Source organism: Musca vetustissima, unplaced genomic scaffold, assembly GCF_032173495.1.
Source record: "Musca vetustissima isolate MV318-11 ecotype Yass unplaced genomic scaffold, APGP_CSIRO_Mvet_v1 utg96986, whole genome shotgun sequence".
NCBI classification, from domain to species: Eukaryota; Metazoa; Arthropoda; class Insecta; order Diptera; family Muscidae; genus Musca; species Musca vetustissima.
Window position 1 is genome coordinate 1,206 of NW_026876213.1, and position 18,238 is coordinate 19,443.

The 18,238-nt window shown below is 35.4% G+C and overlaps 2 protein-coding genes across 2 annotated transcripts; both read right to left on the reverse strand.

Annotated features, from left to right (window-relative positions):
* Positions 1-1,486: 1,486 nt before the first annotated feature.
* LOC133338778 (uncharacterized) lies at positions 1,487-4,312 on the reverse strand (the record flags this gene model as incomplete). Its single annotated transcript, XM_061546883.1, has 2 exons — positions 3,415-4,312; positions 1,487-1,630 (listed from the first exon to the last, which is right to left on the reverse strand). Coding segments are annotated over exons 1-2 (1,042 nt in total), but the record flags the coding sequence as incomplete, so codon positions are not given.
* A 7,250-nt stretch (positions 4,313-11,562) lies between these two features.
* LOC133338779 (adhesion G-protein coupled receptor G6-like) lies at positions 11,563-14,525 on the reverse strand. The gene is made up of 2 exons (XM_061546884.1): positions 13,229-14,525; positions 11,563-12,680 (listed from the first exon to the last, which is right to left on the reverse strand). The coding sequence occupies exons 1-2, from the start codon at positions 14,523-14,525 to the stop codon at positions 11,563-11,565; spliced, it is 2,415 nt and encodes an 804-aa protein (XP_061402868.1).
* Between the last annotated feature and the right edge of the window lie 3,713 nt (positions 14,526-18,238).

An 18,238-nucleotide genomic window follows, 5' to 3' on the forward strand; every position in this document is an offset into this window, starting at 1 on the left:
TTCTTTAATAAATCCACGCCTCAGTTGGCCCTTGAAAAATATTCTTTAATAAATCCACGCCTCAGTTGGCCCTTGAAAAATATTCTTTAATAAATCCACGCCTCAGTTGGCCCTTGAAAAATATTCTTTAATAAATCCACGCCTCAGTTGGCCCTTGAAAATATTCTTTAATAAATCCACGCCTCAGTTGGCCCTTGAAAAATATTCTTTAATAAATCCACGCCTCAGTTGGCCCCTGAAAAATATTCTTTAATAAAATCCGGTGAATTTTTCAGTAGGTTTTAATAACTATAAGCCTTGATTTATTAAAGAAAATAATGGAATATATACAAATTTTTTAATATTACAGGATATTTTTTAAATAGGGTTTTCTCCAATATAATTTTTAAGTTTATTAACGATATGAGAATAAGTTACTTAAAAATAATATTACTCGACTTAAATGTGTATATATCTATATATATATATATATATATATTGTCTTTTATATTTATTTACTCCACATATTGAGTTTGTTTTACATCATTACTCAACGGCAATGATACATCTTCATCCTAATAATACGATTCACCACAAATACATTGAGACCATGCCGCCATCGTTTTCTTATCACTAACGACAAACTGCAGGAATAAAACGAATCCTTGAAGTGTTGAGGTTAAACAGAATAGGAACGACATAACTTGACTCTCTTTCATATGGGCCAGTATGCCAAAAATCCATGTTAAACCCAAAAAGAAAAATAATACTATAGATAAACGCACCTCCAAGACTATCCTTTTGTGATCCTTGCTAACCCTGCATTCACTCTTAGTGCAGAGCAAAAAACACATGGTGTACACATATAAACCGACATTGATGGTTACAACAGTAGCTATGGGTGCAAATATGCCAACATAGAAGCTCCAACCGGATGGATAGCAAATATTACTGCTAAGCAAGCCGCTCTCTGAAAACGGTATATAAGACTGCGGATTCACAAAAGCCACGATCAATGTCGGCACCAATGGTAGGCCCCACGCAATTAGCATATATTTGACATTATCACATGTGGTTCGAATAGTTTCAGTGATTTGGGTATAGCGTCGATACTGAAACCTTGCCAGTAGTAACAACCACATGAACAGTACCAAAACAAAATATTGCAAGAGGGCACCTTCAAAAATGCAATACTGCAGATTGTCGCTATTTATAAAGGACTGACGTATATCACCGATATTAATGAATAGGAAATATGCCATGATCGGCGTTAGGACCGCACAAATATTTAGCAGCACTAAATTCGATGTTTTCCGCCGCCATTGCGGACAACACAATGTTGTCATCCAAATGGCAAATAATCCGAACAATGACAATAAACAACCACAAATTGTTATTATGTCCTGGCTATAGCCGAGGACGACGCTGAGTACAGTCGTATTAGTGGCTTTGACATGTGACGCCTTCAAACGTAACAGAGCACCAAAATTTAAGTTTTTCACTTTACACACTGATGCATAATCCGATCTAGTGATGCTCAGATCGCTTAAACTCCAAAAATCATAGTTGTAGGAGCCACAACCCATTGGTGTGGGGGTGTTCTCGGGATCCGTTGTGCTGAATACATATGGTATGGGTGTGGGTAGGTCTTCTATAATCACACAAAAATAACGTGAATTTAGATATAATATAAGAAAATAATTTAGTTATTAAAATTTTATAATGTTTAACACGTAGGTATTGACTATTATCTACATAAAAAACCAGTTAATTTTGTCACTACCAAATCGAATGAGAGTACTTAAAAAAATACTTTTTTTTTAATTTATTACTGTTTGTAGATAAAAGATTTTCTAAGAAGAGATCGGGTAAAACTGGAAAAGGACTATGAAAACATACGGTTTAAGATAGGCTTGGATTTTTTGAAAAGAAATTTTCAATGTACCAAAAGGGTCGTGGATTTTAAAAATATTATTTAAATATTTTGCCAAAGTACCAGAATAGACGAGAATAGTATGGGGGGTATATTAATTTTGTCATTCCGTTTGTAACTCACCGAAATATTCATTTCCGACCCTATAAAGTATATATATTCTTGATCAGGGTAAAATTCTAAGACGATCTAGCCATGTCCGTCCATCCGTCTGTTGTAATCACGCTATCTTCCGAAGGAATTTAGATAGGGTGCTGAAATTTTGCATAGGGTTGTCTTTTGTCTGCAGGCAGGTCAAGTTCGAAGATGGGATATATCGGTCCACGTTTAGGCATAGCTTCCATATAAGGGTACCCCCAAATTTTTGATATTTTGGGGTTCATGAGCGCGTTTTTCAACCCAATTCGCTGAAATTTGGTACATTGGGTTCTTATTGGGTTCCAAATCCCTCCACAAAAAATTATAAAAATAGGTCCATTTTTTCTGGTAGCCCCTTATATAAGGGTACCCCCAATTTTCGGTATTTTGGGATTCTTGAGCGGAGTTTTCAACCGAATTCGCTGAAATTTGGTATATTGGTTTCTTATTGGGTACCAAATATCTCCACTAAAAATTATAGATATAAGTCCATTTTTTCTGGTAGCCCCCATATAAAGGTACCCCCAAATTCCGACATTTTGAGGTTCTTGGGCGCGTTTTTCAACCGAAATCACTGAAATTTATTATTTTGTAGCCGTGTATGGAAACTAATCTCCCTACCAAAAATTATTAATAGTCAACCCCTTTTTGGCGTAGTCCCCATATAACCCCATTTTTTTATATCAATATAATTATCATCACGTACGGTTCGATAATGAGGTATATGTGAACTATAGCCCACATTTAGGCTTAGCCGTAGCCGTAACCAGAAGGCATGGACCGATATTCCCCAAATTCGGACTTGAACTATGTTTGGAAGACATAATAAGATGGGATGAAATCAAATTTTTCTGAAACGGATTTGGTCCAAAGAAACATGGGGTCTAGAACCAATATGAGGCACATTTTCACCGTGTGAAAGTGAATATACACTAATTAGCCATAAGGCTGAGGGTATAATTTTCTATTAAAAATTATTATTTACATAATCGGTTTGTAGAAATGTCGGTATAGGTCCATTTTTTGGTATGTTCCCTATATTTTCATTTCAAGTTCCTGCCAGTATATCTATGGTGGAGGGTATACAAAGTTCGGCCCGGCCGAACTTATCGCTTTCTCACTTGTTAAAATTATTTTTTCAAAGTACCAGAAGAGACTTGGAGTTTTAACAAATACAAATAGTTTGGTTGGGTATAATATGGTCAGCCTCGTCCGACTATACTGATCCTCTCAATATTTTTTACAAATGAATAAAAAATGATAACTGATAATCCGCAATAACCTTTCATAACGGTGTAGTAAATAATACTATTTAAACATGATGGTTACAAACGTATCACACATATAATATGTCGTGTATTTACCTTCATATCCTGGTACAGAGACTTTCAACACAACACTATCCGGAGCACGATGTTCTTTTCCAACAAAGAAATTTCGATTTTTATATAAAGAAATCCGTATAGCTGGCAACTGATTGTCTTTTTTCTGCTGTACATTTTGTAATTCTGCCCACGCATCTTCAGGAAAATAGACAGCATTAATAATATATGGATCATTGATGAGGTCCTCTAATGACTCATTTAAACCAATAAATTTGAAATAGGTGTTTGTGTGGTTGTCATAACGCATTTCCTCCGAACCCGATGGCGCACTATATGTACCAATACCCGAAAGGTTTGAACAGTTTGGATAAATGTAAAAAACACTTGTCATATTTTCTATGAAATATTTGACGCCATCTGGTTGATCCGAACAATCCGTTGTGTTGGGCATAAAAATACTGATCATATCATCGTAGTAGGACTCAACGGTGCGTACGAGATTATTGGGGGTATTTGTTGGTAGCGAGTTGAGTACAGCAGTTTCTTCGGATTGCATTAGCAGATCGGTGACTTGAATAAATTTTGATGCCATTGAGGGGGTTCGATCGGCGAATGTCATAATTTTCATTATATTTGTAGAAATCTCCAGATCACTGGCAATGCGTTTGGTATCATTTCGACCCAATATCTTAGTCAGTTCTGTGGCCACTTTTTCGCTATCTAAAGTTTGGTTTTGGTTTTCATTTTTCACCTCATGATAGAGTGTGTTCAGATCATTTGTAATAAGTATTTCATTGATCTCCTTCAAGCATTTCACCTTGCCATCCAGCTTTTGCCATTCGGCCTTATATGTTCGGTTATTGTATATGCATTTTCGATTTAAGGATCGACCGCTGGGAAGCAAACATATATCGAGAGGTATAGCCAATTCATTCATGGTCGTGGCGGGCCATTTATTGGTATGCTTTTTATGAACATTGTTCTTCATTAGATATATATGTTCAAATGATTCTTCCTGACAGCTGCGTTGTTCAATTATTTGGCAATCCACGATATCGGAAAGAGTATTCTCCCATGCTTGTGTTTTATCTCTCCGTTTTGTTCCACTACATTGGTGTTGCAGTGGAGAAAGACCTGTCTGGTAAGAGCAAAGATCGACAATTGGATGTATGTCCTTCTTCGTTGTTGGAGACCATATGGCAAGAGAGTCTAACTGGAAAATTGTGCCGTTTAGTTTGCGCGTATGAAATGTGGTGGCGTAAACATCTTTATCACAGAACTGATCCTCTGACTAGACATTTGACAATAGAACACTTAGGATTATGTAGAGCAATAGAGACATTTTCCCGACAATGTCGTTGTTAACAAAACACCGCGATATCTTTGGGAACTGAAATGCGACTGGTCGTTTCATTCCTTAACCTTTATATAGAAATACATATTTCACAGATATTTTTTACCACACACCACAAGTGGATTTAAAAATAAAGTATGATTGAGAAATTAAAATGTATACATTTAAATGTTACAATGTTGCAAACCCATCTTACGTTTTTTTTTTTGCGAACGTGCATGATTTTGGTGATTGAAAAGGCGATCCTAATTATATCCTCAAAAATAACTGTGGTTATATTTTTAATTACTTTGGTCTGCTACATACAAATGTACAACAACATAAAACCACAGTTTGGTTTTCGATTGGGTTGACATCTCAAATCACACGTCGTACCTAGAAAATAACGATAAGAAGTATATCAATGTCCAAATGTAACATGAGTGTTGCTTTAATTTATATTTATATTTTGTCAGGTTGATAGATCATAGGTTTACTCTAACCAGATATATAATGGAAGCTTTAAATCGACATACGAGGACGGTTCGGAAACTTCTTATCCTATCAATGAAAGAGAATAGTTAGTTTTTCAAAGATATTTTTATTTGTCAATATAACCTCCTGAAACTTCAATACACTTAGTCCAACGCTTTTCTAGTTATTCTATTCCTTGATTAAAATAGTTTTCCTCAAGGTCTTCAAAATAGTGGTCTACAACTGTAATTGCATCTTTATTTGGGGTAAAACGATTGCCAGCAAGGATTTTTTTGTTTTGATTTGGGAAGAAGTAAAAGGCGAATAAGGTGGGTGGTCCAGCAACTCGTACTGTAATTCATTGATTTTAGCCATTGTTAAAACACTCGTGTGTGCTGATGCGTTGTGTTGATGAAGAAAAAAATGTTGTAAGCCAGGACGTTTTTCTCGAATTTGTACATTTAATTGAGCCAAAAGGTTGCATTACTACTCTGAATTTATTGTTTTACCCTTTCGCAGATAGTCAATCAATAAAATACCTTTGAAGTCCCAAAAACCGTTGCCATAACCTTACCAGCCGATTGAATTGTGTTTGCCTTCTTTGGGGCACTTCCTCCAGCTTCAGTCCATTGTTTGGATTGTTTTTATACCCTTCACCACACTGCACTATAGGTCAAATGACCACTTTTTCTGTGCAAAATTAATAGCGGCAACAAAATCATAGTATTCATCATGAAATTTGGCCTAAATGATTTTTTTTGTTACTAGAATTGTTATTGTTGAATTTGAAAGAAATCGGTTCAGATTTGGATATAGATCCCATATATACTTTCATCCGATTTCAGGTTTAAGATGTACAAAATCGGTAATATACAACGGATTGCGATGAAATTCCGTTGGTACATTTTTTTTTGAGTCTGCAAATAAGTGTGTCGAATTTGGAAGAAATCAGTTCAGATTTGGATATGGCGCCTATATATATTTTCATCCGATTTCAGGTTTAACATGCACCAATTCGGTAAAACGGATGGCGATGAAATTTGGTTTGTAAATTTTTTTTTTTTTTTTTTGAGTCTGCACATAAGTGTGTCGAATTTGGTCAAAAGCGGTTCATATTTAGATATAGTTCCAATATATATGCTCTATCCGATTTCACGTCTAAGTAACTCAAAACCCACAAAATACACCCGATCATCGTAAAATTTAGTTTGTATGTTTTTTATAGGCTAAAAACAACTCAGAAATGTTGTTTCAGAAAGGGCCAGATTTAGATATAACATCCATATATATGTTCCATCCGATTTCACGTTTAAACTACGCCAAAATACAATATACACCCGATCATAACGCAAATCAGAAATGTCTCTGCCAAATTTGGTTCAAATCGGATCTGATTTAGATATATCTCTCATATATATGTTCTATCCGATTTCAACTTAAACCACTCGTTTGCATTATACCACCCTTTTCAAAAGTTATATTCTAAAAGGAAAGCTAGAGCTTCATCCGCAGAAAGTGGAATAGACTTTTGGGGTTCTTTGGGTGTCACGTTTCTCAGTTGAAAGGTCAGTAGCTTCTTTTCTTTTACCAAATTCATAGTTATACCCTACACAACTATGTTGTCAGGGTATTATAGCTTTGTGCAGGCCCAAATGTTTGTAACGCCGCGAAATATTGGTCCTAGACCCACCTTTAAGTATACCGATCGTCATATCTCGACTAGCTGAGTCGATCTAGACATGTGTGTCCGTCCGTCCGTCCGTCCGTCCGTCCGTCCGTCTGTCCATTATAATTTGTAAACACGATACAGGCCACAGTTATGGACCAATCTTCACGAAATTTTGCATGTAGGATGGGTTCTGGCCAATGAAGACCCCTATTGTTTTTGGAAAAGATCGGTTAATACTTAGGGGGTGAAATGGACCAAATACTAAATTTTTGTCGGTTTTTCTAGTCGCTCCAGAGGCCGCAATTATGGCCCAAACACCGCGAATTTTTGCATGGAGAAGGGGATCGGGTCAGAGAATAAGCATGCATGTTTTTATAAAGATCGGTCAATATTTAGCGGGTCAAATGGACCCTGACTTTTGTGTGAAAAATGACAAAATTTGTATTCTATGGCATATATATTTACTCCTGGAGGATGTAGACCCCAGGAGTTGATAACATATCCAAGAGGAGTGGTTGACCTTTAAATTGATACCAAATATAGTGATGTATCTACTCAGATGTGGGAGTTACAGTCAAATATTTACATGTGCTTACGTATTCAGATATTATTTAGTAATCCATTACCACATTAAAGGGAGAAATATCGCGCTGATGGCTTTGACATTTTTCATGAAGTTCCAGTTATGGTCAAGAACAACGCCTACAATTTTCGGTGATGATCAGATTAAAATTTTGGGATGAAATGGACCGAAAACATAATTTTTTGTGTGTTTTCGAGTAGAGTATAATCCGAAAATCACAACGCACCCACCGTGAAGGTAATCTGGACAAGTAATTAGAAGGACTGTACAAGAGGGGGCTGTACAAGAGGGGGCAAATATCAGGAAATATTACTCAGACTCGGAATAAACATCCTCAGAAAGTTAGAGTTCGTGGTAGTTGTGTAGGGTATCGTATGGTCGGCCCCGTCCGACTATACTGCTCCGCTCACTGGTTTTTATTATGTGACGTTTTTTCAGAACAATTCTTAGGCAAAAAATTTTAATCCGAATATAGCCATTCATGATTTTTGTCTTTGAAAACATTCATGTTCCTGTGACATTTTTACCAACTTTGCGCTAATTTTCAGCAAAATAAATGAATGGTTTGCTTTAAATATTTCTCTCTTTCATCCGAAATGTTGTCGACATCAATTTTGCTCACTTACTCTTTGAAAACAGCATCAGCTTTTTTTCTTTTTGTTGCCTTCTTTTCGACATATTTCAAAAAGATCGATTTTTTTATACGGAGGTTGCCTAGAAAAAGAGGCATTACTCGCAAAACGCAAAAAATCGCAACTTGAAATAAATTGAAAATAACTCATTAGTTATCACTTAATTTATGTGCAAAATTTCAAAGAGGTCATATTGGGTCATTTTGTTTAAGTTTACTGAAAGTCGATATATCAAATTATTTTAAGTCTTTAAAGTCTTCATAGGCTAATGGCTTCTTTTCAAGTATAGTGTCGCAAACATAAACATGTTTTGATTTAATATAAATATGCTCACTTGTATCTATATTTTCCATTTTACACTAATTAATGATCGTAAACACAATCGAAATAATATGCACTCAAAGTTGACTAATCACCACTGAAATATAAGCATATTTATAGAATAAACTATATTGAGCGACTTGCACGGCCAGATGTGTGACGGTACCTCATATTTAGCACTAATAAATATCACGTCTCTCTATTTTGGAGTGTTCTAAATACAAAAACAACAACAACTCCTGGAACTCCGACACTTTGATATTTTCAATTTTGCACAGAAAAACCGGTCATTTGACCTATAGTGCACTGTGGTGCAGGGTGTTATGTCTTTGTGCATATGTTTGTAACAGACAAAAGGAATTGAAATAGACCCATAGTTTCTTTTGATAATATGCATAGAATCACTTTCTGAGTCGATTACGCATGTCCACTTTCTGAGTCGATTTACGAGTCATATTTAGTTATAGCTCCCATATATAGTTAAGTCCGGTTTTTTATGACTGGTACACCAGACTCCCAATATTTGTCCGATTCAGCAAAATTTTGCATAGCGACTGCATTTGAGGAGAATATTATGTGTGACAAGATTTATTGATATATATTTTCGTTCCATTTTATGTAAATGGTGCACTGAAGGGATCATGTTTGTTTGATTTACATGAAATTTGGCAGAGGGAATATTTCATACAAATGGTACACCAAAGAATCCTAGTCTGCCCATTTGACATGCAATTTTTCATTGATTTCAGAATGGTATGTGTATGGGGTTTTTTTCAATTGGTTCAAATATCTATCTAGATAACAATTTTAATTTCGCCCGATTCCATCTTAATGGTCCTCCAAAGATTCTATGTCTGTTCTATCTTCAGGATATTGTAGTCATTACATCGCTTGTATGTACCCAAAGTTGTGAAGGGTATCACATAGTCGGCCCCGTCCGACTTTTGATCTTTCCTTACTGGTTTATATTAAAATAGTTAACTGATCTATTCCTATATAAAAATACCTACCGATTTAATAATTATTGTGAAGGAAGGTATTGTGATACAAAACGAAAATGTTAGAATCGAAATTGAGCTATATCGGTCCTCAATTATGCATTTCTACTCATATAATGATATCTCCAAATGTTCGGTAATTTCTACACGATGTAATCAATATTGATAACCCTTAGTTAGAGCCCAACATTTAACGTTGCCCTGTAAATTACAGTATTTTGAGGATTTTATACACATTTTCCATCCTAAAACTTCGACATCAATATCGGTCCAGGTTTTTGGGGTTTTAGATGTTATGAAAAATCATCAATAAAAATTGCTGAAATTTATATTTGGTGTACATTATGGTTTAAACCAGTAAGGAAAGTAGTAAAGTCGGACGGGGGCGACTATATGATACCCTTCACCACTTTGGCATATTCAAAAGATGAATCCTAACAGAATTCGAATTTTTGAATGACCCTTAACATGAAAATGCATCCATAAACATGTCAATCTGCCACCTATACTAAATTTTTCATTTGGTCAGATATAGGGTTGGTTCTTATGTTATAGTAACTTCTGAACGTAGTGCAAAATTTTGTGCCGATTGGACCCACCTTGTTGAAGCATTTATATCCAACCTCTAGATTTTACTAACTTTAGTACGTTGTGCAAAATTTGTGTCAATTTGGAGTAAAATCGGACGAAAATATATATGTAGAAACTATATCAAAATCTGAACCTATTTCAATGAGACTTGCAGGAGATTAACTACAGTTCATTGTAAAAAATTGAGGGGCAATCGGACACACAAGTGCACAATTTACATAAAATCGGAAGAAACTATATATGGGAGCTATATCTAATTCTGGACCGATTTTCAGGATACTTAACACACATCATTCTAGACCTAATTCATTACGCTATGCCAAATTTCGTGCAAATCGATAGATATATAGGAACTTTGGTGCACCATTTACATTAAATCGGACGTAAATATATATGGGAGCTATATCTAAATCTGGACCGATTTTCAGGAAACTTAAAACACACATCATTTTAGACCTAATTCAGTACGCTGTACCAAATTTCGTGCAAATCGAAATATATATAGGGACTTTGGAACACCGTTGACATTAAATCGGACGAAAATATATATGGGAGCTATATCTAAATCTGGACCGATTTTCAGGAAACTTAACACACATCATTCTAGACCTAATTCAGTGCGCTGTACCAAATTACGTGGAAATCGAAAGATATATAGGGACTTTGGTACACCATTTACATAAAATCGGACGAAAATATATATGGGAGCTATATCTAAATCTGAACCGATTTTTTTCCAATTTTAATTGGGTTCGTCCTTGGGCCAAATAAGTGACCTATGCCAAATTTCATCTAATTCGGATCATAAGTGTGACCTGTACTTTGTTTACAATTTAACGTGGACAGACGGTCGGAAAGTGATTCTATGCATATTCTGAAAAGGAACCATGTGTCTATCTTGTTTCCTTTTACTTGTTACAAACATATACACAAATACATAATACCATGTACCACATTGTGGTGAAGGATATAAAAATCGATTGGTAGAATTGTCGAAATATGTCCTCATTTTGATATGTTCCCTATATTTTCATTTCACGTAACTATCAGAATACCTATGGTGGAGGGTATCCAAAGTTCGGCCCGGCCAAACTTAATGCCTTTTCACTTTTTAACAACTAAATTCTTTGATTTAAAAATATATATTTTTTAACTATAAGAGTAGATTTGTTTTGAATTTGTTGCAATTTTCAAGCATTTATTTTTTTAAATATTTTTCAAACTTTAAGTGTCGATTTTTGTCGAACTGTCTTTCATGCTATTTGAGTATTCCGATTTGATCCAATCTTTGCAATACTGTCACCAGTGAAACTTAGATCAAGTCCCATTATGGGACCCATGGTACCTCCTCAACAAAGTTTCAACATTTTGAATTGAGTAATTGCTTAAAATATCTTTTTTTTTGTCTGTTAAAGTTAATTTTTTAATAGTTTTAAATTATTGGATATTTTGTGAATATGTTCTACAATATTACTTATGAGAGTGAGCTACTTAAAAATAATATTATTCGACGTAAAGGCAGCTTAACTTAAATGCCAATAATATATCTGAAGTTTTTTTATATTTATTTACTTCACATTTTGATTTTATTTTATATTATTACTCAACGGCAATGATACATCTTCATCCGTATAATATGATTCACCACAAATACATATAAACCATGACGACATCGTTTCCTTGTCACTGACGACAAACTGCAGGAATAAAAAGAACCCTTGTAGTGTTGAGGTTAAACAGAATAGGAACGACATAGCTTGACTCTCCTGCATATGGGCCAGTATGCCAAAAATCCATGATATTCCCAAAAAGAAAAATAATACTATAGATAAACGCAGCTCCAAAATTATCCTTTTGCGATCCTTGCGAACCCTGGATTCACTCTTAGTGCAGCGCAAAAAACACATGGTGTACACATATAAAGCGACATTGATGGTCACAACAGTAGCTATGGGTGCAAATATGCCGAAATAGAAGCTCCAACCAGATGGATAGCAAATATTACTGCTAACCAAACCGTTTTCCGAAAATGGTATATATGACTGCGGATTCACGAATGCCACGATCAATGTGGGCACCAATGGTAGGCCCCACGCAATTAACATATATATGACATTATCACATGTGCTTCGAATAGTTTCAGTGATTTGGGTATAGCGTCGATACTGAAACCTTGCCATTAGTAACAACCACATGAACAGTACCAAAATTAAATATTGCAAGAGGGCACCTTCCAGAATGCAATACTGCAGATTGTCGCGATTTATAAAGGACTGACGTATATCACCGATATTAATGAATAGGAAATATGCCATGATCGGCGTTAGGACCGCACAAATATTTAGCAGCAATAAATTCGATGCTTTGCGCCGCCATTGCGGACAACAGAGTGCTGTCATCCAAATGACAAATAATCCGAACAATGACAATATACAACCACAAATTGTTATTATGTCTTGGCCATAGCCCAGGATGACATTGAGCACAGTCATATCAGTGACTTTGACATATGACGCCTTCAAACGTAACAGAGCACCAAAATGTAAGTTTTTCACTTCACACACTGATGCATAATCCGATTTCGTGATGCTCAAATCACTTAAACTCCAAAAGTCATAATTGTAGGAGCCACAACCCATTGGTGTGGGGGTGTTCTCGGGTTCCGTTGTGCTGAATATATATGGTATAGGTAAGGGTAGGTCTTCTAAAATAAAAACGATATCGGTAATTTAGATTAAATATAGGAAAATAATTTAGTTATTAAAATTGTAGTAGTAGTTTTTATAATGCGTAGGTATTATTAAAAGGTAATTATAACATTTAATATTCCTATTGACTTTTAACTACAGAATAAACGATCATAAGGGGATTTTAATTTTTTTTTTCAAATTACCAAATGGGGCTTGACTTTTTTAAAAAACCTTTTCAAAGTTCCAAAGGAGGCTTGGATTTTTTAAAAAGGGTTGAATTTTTTAAAATATTTTTTTTCGAATGAGAGAGAGGAATTTTTAACATCTAATCGGTCAGGAGGGTGCAAATATAGCCAAATATTCCTCTGCCTCGGAATATATTTCCCCACGAAGTTAGAGTTCAGTGGCAGTTTGGTTCCGTGGTAATATGGTCAGGCTATTCCGACTACACAGATCCTCTCACTATTTTTTAGAAATTAATAATAATAGCTGTGCAGTAAATAATAATATTTTAACACAGTGGTTACAAACTTATCACAGGTATAATATTTCATGTATTTACCTCCATATCCTGGTACTGAGACTTTCAGCACAACACTATCCGGAGCACGATGTTTTCTTCCAACAAAGAAATTTCGATTTTTATATAAAGAAATCCGTATTGCATGTACCTGATTGTCTTCTTTCGGTTGCATATTTTGTAATTCTGCCCACGCATCTTCAGGAAAATAGACAGCATTCATAATAAATGGATCATAGATGAGGTCCTCCAATGATTCATTTAAACGAATATATTTGAAATAGGTGTTTGTGTGGTTGTCATAACGCATTTCCTCCGAACCCGATGACGCACTATATGTACCAATACCCGAGATGTTTGAACAGATTGGATAAATGTAAAAAACACTTGTCATATTTTCTATGAAATATTTGACGCCATCTGGTTGATCCGAACAATCCGTTGTGTTGGGCATAAACATTCTGGTCATATTGTCGTAGTAGGACTCAACGGTGCTTACGAGATTATTGGGGGTATTTGTTGGTAGCGAGTTGAGTACAGCACTCTCTTCGGATTGCATTAGCAGATCGGTGACTTGAATAAATTTTGATGCCATGGAGGGGGTTCGATCAGCGAATGTCATAATTTTCATTATATTTGTAGAAATCTCCAGATCACTGGCAATGCGTTTGTGGTCTTTTCGACCCAATATCTTAGTCAGCTCTGTGACCACTTTTTCGCTATTTAATGTTTGGTTTTCATTTTTCACCTCATGATAGAGTGTGTTCAGATCATTTGTAATAATTGTTTCATTGATCTCCTTCAAGCATTTCACGTTGCCATCCAACTTTTGCCATTCGGCCTTATATGTTTGTTTATTGTATATGCATTTTCGATTTAAGGATTGACCGCTGGAAAGCAAACAGATATCGAGAGGCATAGCCAATTCGTTCATGGCCGTGGCGGGCCATTTATTGGTATGCTTTTTATGAAATTTGTTCTTCATTATATAGTCATGTTCAAATGATTCCTCCTGACAACTGCGTTTTTTAATTATTTGACAATCCACGATATCTGTAAGAGTATAATCCCATGTTTGTGTTTTATCTCTCGGTTTTGTTGCACTACATTGATGTTGCAATGGAGGAAGTCCTGTCTGGTAAGAGCATAGATCGGCAATTGGGTGTATGTCCTTCTTAGTTGTTGGAGACCATATGACAAGGGAGTCTATCGGGAAAATTGTGCCATTTAGTTTGTACGTATGAAATGTGGTGTCGTAAATATCTTTATCACAGAATATATCTTTTGACTGCACATTTGCCAATAGAACACTTAGGATTATGTAGAGCAATAGAGCCATTTTCCCGACAATGTCGAAATTAACAAAACACCGCGATATCATTGGGAAATTGAAATGCGACTAATCAATTCATTTCTCAACTTTTATATAGAAAAATATATCAGAGATACTTCTCAACACAAACCACAAGTGGCTTTAAAGATAAAGTATGATTAAGAAATTTAATATATATACATATAAATGTTACATCGCAGCCCCACCTTAATCGTCTATAATTACGTGTATATGTGTTTTTTTTAGGAACGTGCATGGTTTAGTTGACTGAAAGCCGATCCTAAACATATCCTCAAAAGTAAGTAACTACGGTTATATGTTTAATTACTTTGGCCTGTTACATACAAATGTACAACAACATAGTAACTCTGTTTGGTTTTCGATATAAATATTGCGATTGGGTTGACATCTCAGATCACACTTCGCCAATCAATGTCCAAGTGTAACTTGAGTGTTGCTTTAGTTCATATTTAATTTTTGTCAGGTTGAACGATCATAGGGTTATGACAATATTGTCTATAATCACATTTTTTGGAGTTACACTAATCAGATATATAATTGAAGTTTCAGATTGATATACCAGAGCGGTTCGGATACCTCTTAGCCTGTCAATGAAAGAAAATAAGTAGTTTCTCAAAAATATTTTTATTTTCCAATATAATCTCCTGAAACTTCAATACTCTTAGGCCAACGCTCTTCTAACAATTCTATTCTTTGATTAAAATGGTTTTCCTCAAGATCTTCAAAATAGTGGTCTTCTAACAATTCTATTCTTTGATTAAAATGGTTTTCCTCAAGATCTTCAAAATAGACAGTAATTGCATCTTCATTTGAGGAAAAACGCTTGCCAGCAAGGAATTATTTTTAGAGTTGAGAACAAGTAATAGTCACTGGGAGCTAAATCATGTGAATAAGGTAGCAACTGGTACTATAATTCGTTGATTTTAGCCATTGTTAAAACACTCTTGTGCGGCACCCATCTTGCAGAAAGCCTTTTCATCTGCAGTTCTTCATGCAAAATTAAATGGACTCGATCATTTGAGATGCCCATGACATTAGCAATTTCATGAACTTTTATTCGGCGATCATTTAATACCATATCACGCACTTTGGCTACAATTTCTGTTGTTGTTGTTGCTGTTTTTGGACGTCCACTACGTGGTTCATCTTCAATGCTTGTACGGCCACGTTTAAATTCAGCAAACCCAATTATTATACCTTTCACCACACTGTGGTACAGTGAATTATGTCTTTGTGAATATATTTGCAACAGGTAAAAGGAATCGAGGTAGATCCATGGTTCCATTTGAGAATATCGATTTACGCATGCCCGTCTGTCCGCCCGTCCGTCCATGCATTTTTGTGAGCAAAGTACAGGTCGCATTTATGGCACAGTTCACTTATTTGGCCCAAGGACGAAACCTATTGAAATTGGAGGAAATCGGTTCAGATTTAGATATAGCTCTCATATATAGTTTCGTCAGATCTTAACTAAATGATGCACAAAACTCCCAATATTTGTCCGATTCACCACTTTTTGTATGTCATATAGTCGGCCCCTCCTTTTTATACCCTTCACCACACCACACTTTGCATGTGTTCGTAACAGGCAAAAAAAAAAAAAAATCGAGATAGACACATAGTCCCTTTTGAGAATATGCATAGAATCACTTTCTGAGTCGATTTGTCCGTCCGTCCGTCTGTCCATGTTAAATTGTAAACAAAGTACAGGCCGCATTTATGATCCGAATTGGATGAAATTTGGCACAGCTAATTCGTTTGGCCCAAGGACGAACCCTATTGAAATTGGGAAAAATCAGTTCAGATTTGGATGTAGCACCCATATATATTTTCGTCCGATTTATGGTAAATGGTGTACCATAGTCCTTATATATCTTTCGATTTGCACGAAATTTGGCATAGCGGACTGAATTAAGTCTAGAATGATGTGTGCAAAGTTTCGTGAAAATCGGTTCAGATTTAGATATAGATCCCCTATTTATATTCTCGTCCGATTTAAGGTAAATGATGTGTGCAAAGTTTCTTGAAAATCGGTTCAGATTTAGATATAGATCCCCTGTTTGTATTCTCATCCGATTTAAGGTAAGTGGCTTACCAAAGTCTCTACATATATTTAGATTTGCACGAAATTTGGCATAGTGTACTGAAATAAGTCTAGAATGATGTGTGCAAAGTTTCGCAAAAATCGGTTCAGATTTAGATATAGCTCCCATATATATTCATCCCATTTTAGGTAATTGGTGCACCAAAGTCTCTGAATGTCATTCGATTTGAACGAAATTTGTCATAGCGTACTGAATTAAGTCTAGAATGACGTGTGCTAAGTTTCGTGAAAATCTGTTCTGATTTACACAAAACGGTACAGATTGATTGACACGACGTACTGAAGAAACTGGAAGGTTTCTCTGAAATCGGTTCAGATATAGATATATAACAAACACGCGAAGTCTGTTAGGTTACATATGGAGAATATACCCAAAGTGGTGAAGGGTATCATATTGTCGACCCAGTTCGACTTTACTACTTTCCTTACTGGTTTAGAAGTTTCCGAAATGTTCTCGTAATAATTCTTTATTAGAGTTCAATTCCACTTCACTTTTTAGATTTTAATTCCACTTCAATGGTGTCTTCTGCCATTTCACTGAGATGAGTAAGAACCCTTTGATAGAGTTTAAGTGGAACGTCTGCAGCGCACGCTGGAACTCTTGTGCCATTCTTGCATTTATTCAGATGTCTGAACACAGGAGCATGTTGCGTACAATCGGTTTTTACCCATTTTATGTTGTCTTCGATTCCATATTGGTCCCGATCTTTCAAATTTCAATGAATAAATTTAAAGCTCACAATTCCGAAATAACACATTTGAATGACAAATTCTGGGCTGTAAATCACTTTACAGCAGTATTTATTTTAAAAACTATAAAGATATTTTGAAAATTATTAATATTTCGCAAATTATAAATATATGTAGTATTATTGTGAATAAATAATATATATTTTATCAATATCTAGAATACAATTTAATTTAACTGGCATACATATATAATTTATATAAATTTATTCTTAAATATTAACATCTATATAAATATTCTTCTATATTTCAGGATTAATGGGAGTTAATTGCGCCATTCCATTATCGGTTTTGGGAAAGTAATCTTTCGGAACAAAAAATCGCATCCAGGCGTATTGTGCATTTTTATCGACAACAACGAAATAGACAAACAACATTAGACCCTGCAATGTCGAGGTTAGACAGAAGAGAAATGAAAACAGTAAACTATCCCTGAGATGGGCTAATATTCCAAAACTCAACGACATAACCAAAAGAATGAACAACGTTATGGCCAAACGTATCTGGACGAGTAAATCTTTGCGATGTGTACTGTGGCGATAGGTTTTCAAACATTTTCTTAATTTGCAAAGGATATAAATTAAAATCGCAACATTCAATGCAAATAGAAGGGAAACAGGTAAGACTACAGTTAAATACAAACCAATACCCGATGGATAGCAAAGGGGCACTGAACCTTGTGGCACATACGATTTGGAATCAAAGGCAATAAGTAATGCAACGGGTATAATGGGTAGGCCCCATGCTGCCATCGCATATTTGGCCACAAAATTAGAGGAGCGTATAACGCCCACAATTGTCTTATAACGTTGATATTGTAAAATCACTATGAACAGCATCCACATGG

Bases quoted from the DNA above. Each gene is read 5' to 3' on its own strand.
- LOC133338779 (XM_061546884.1), bottom strand. From the start codon at position 14,525: ATGGCTCTATTGCTCTACATAATCCTAAGTGTTCTATTGGCAAATGTG. The intron at 12,681-13,228 runs GTAAATACATGA...TTTTTATTTTAG, and splicing joins CTCAGTACCAGGATATGGAG to AAGACCTACCCTTACCTATA.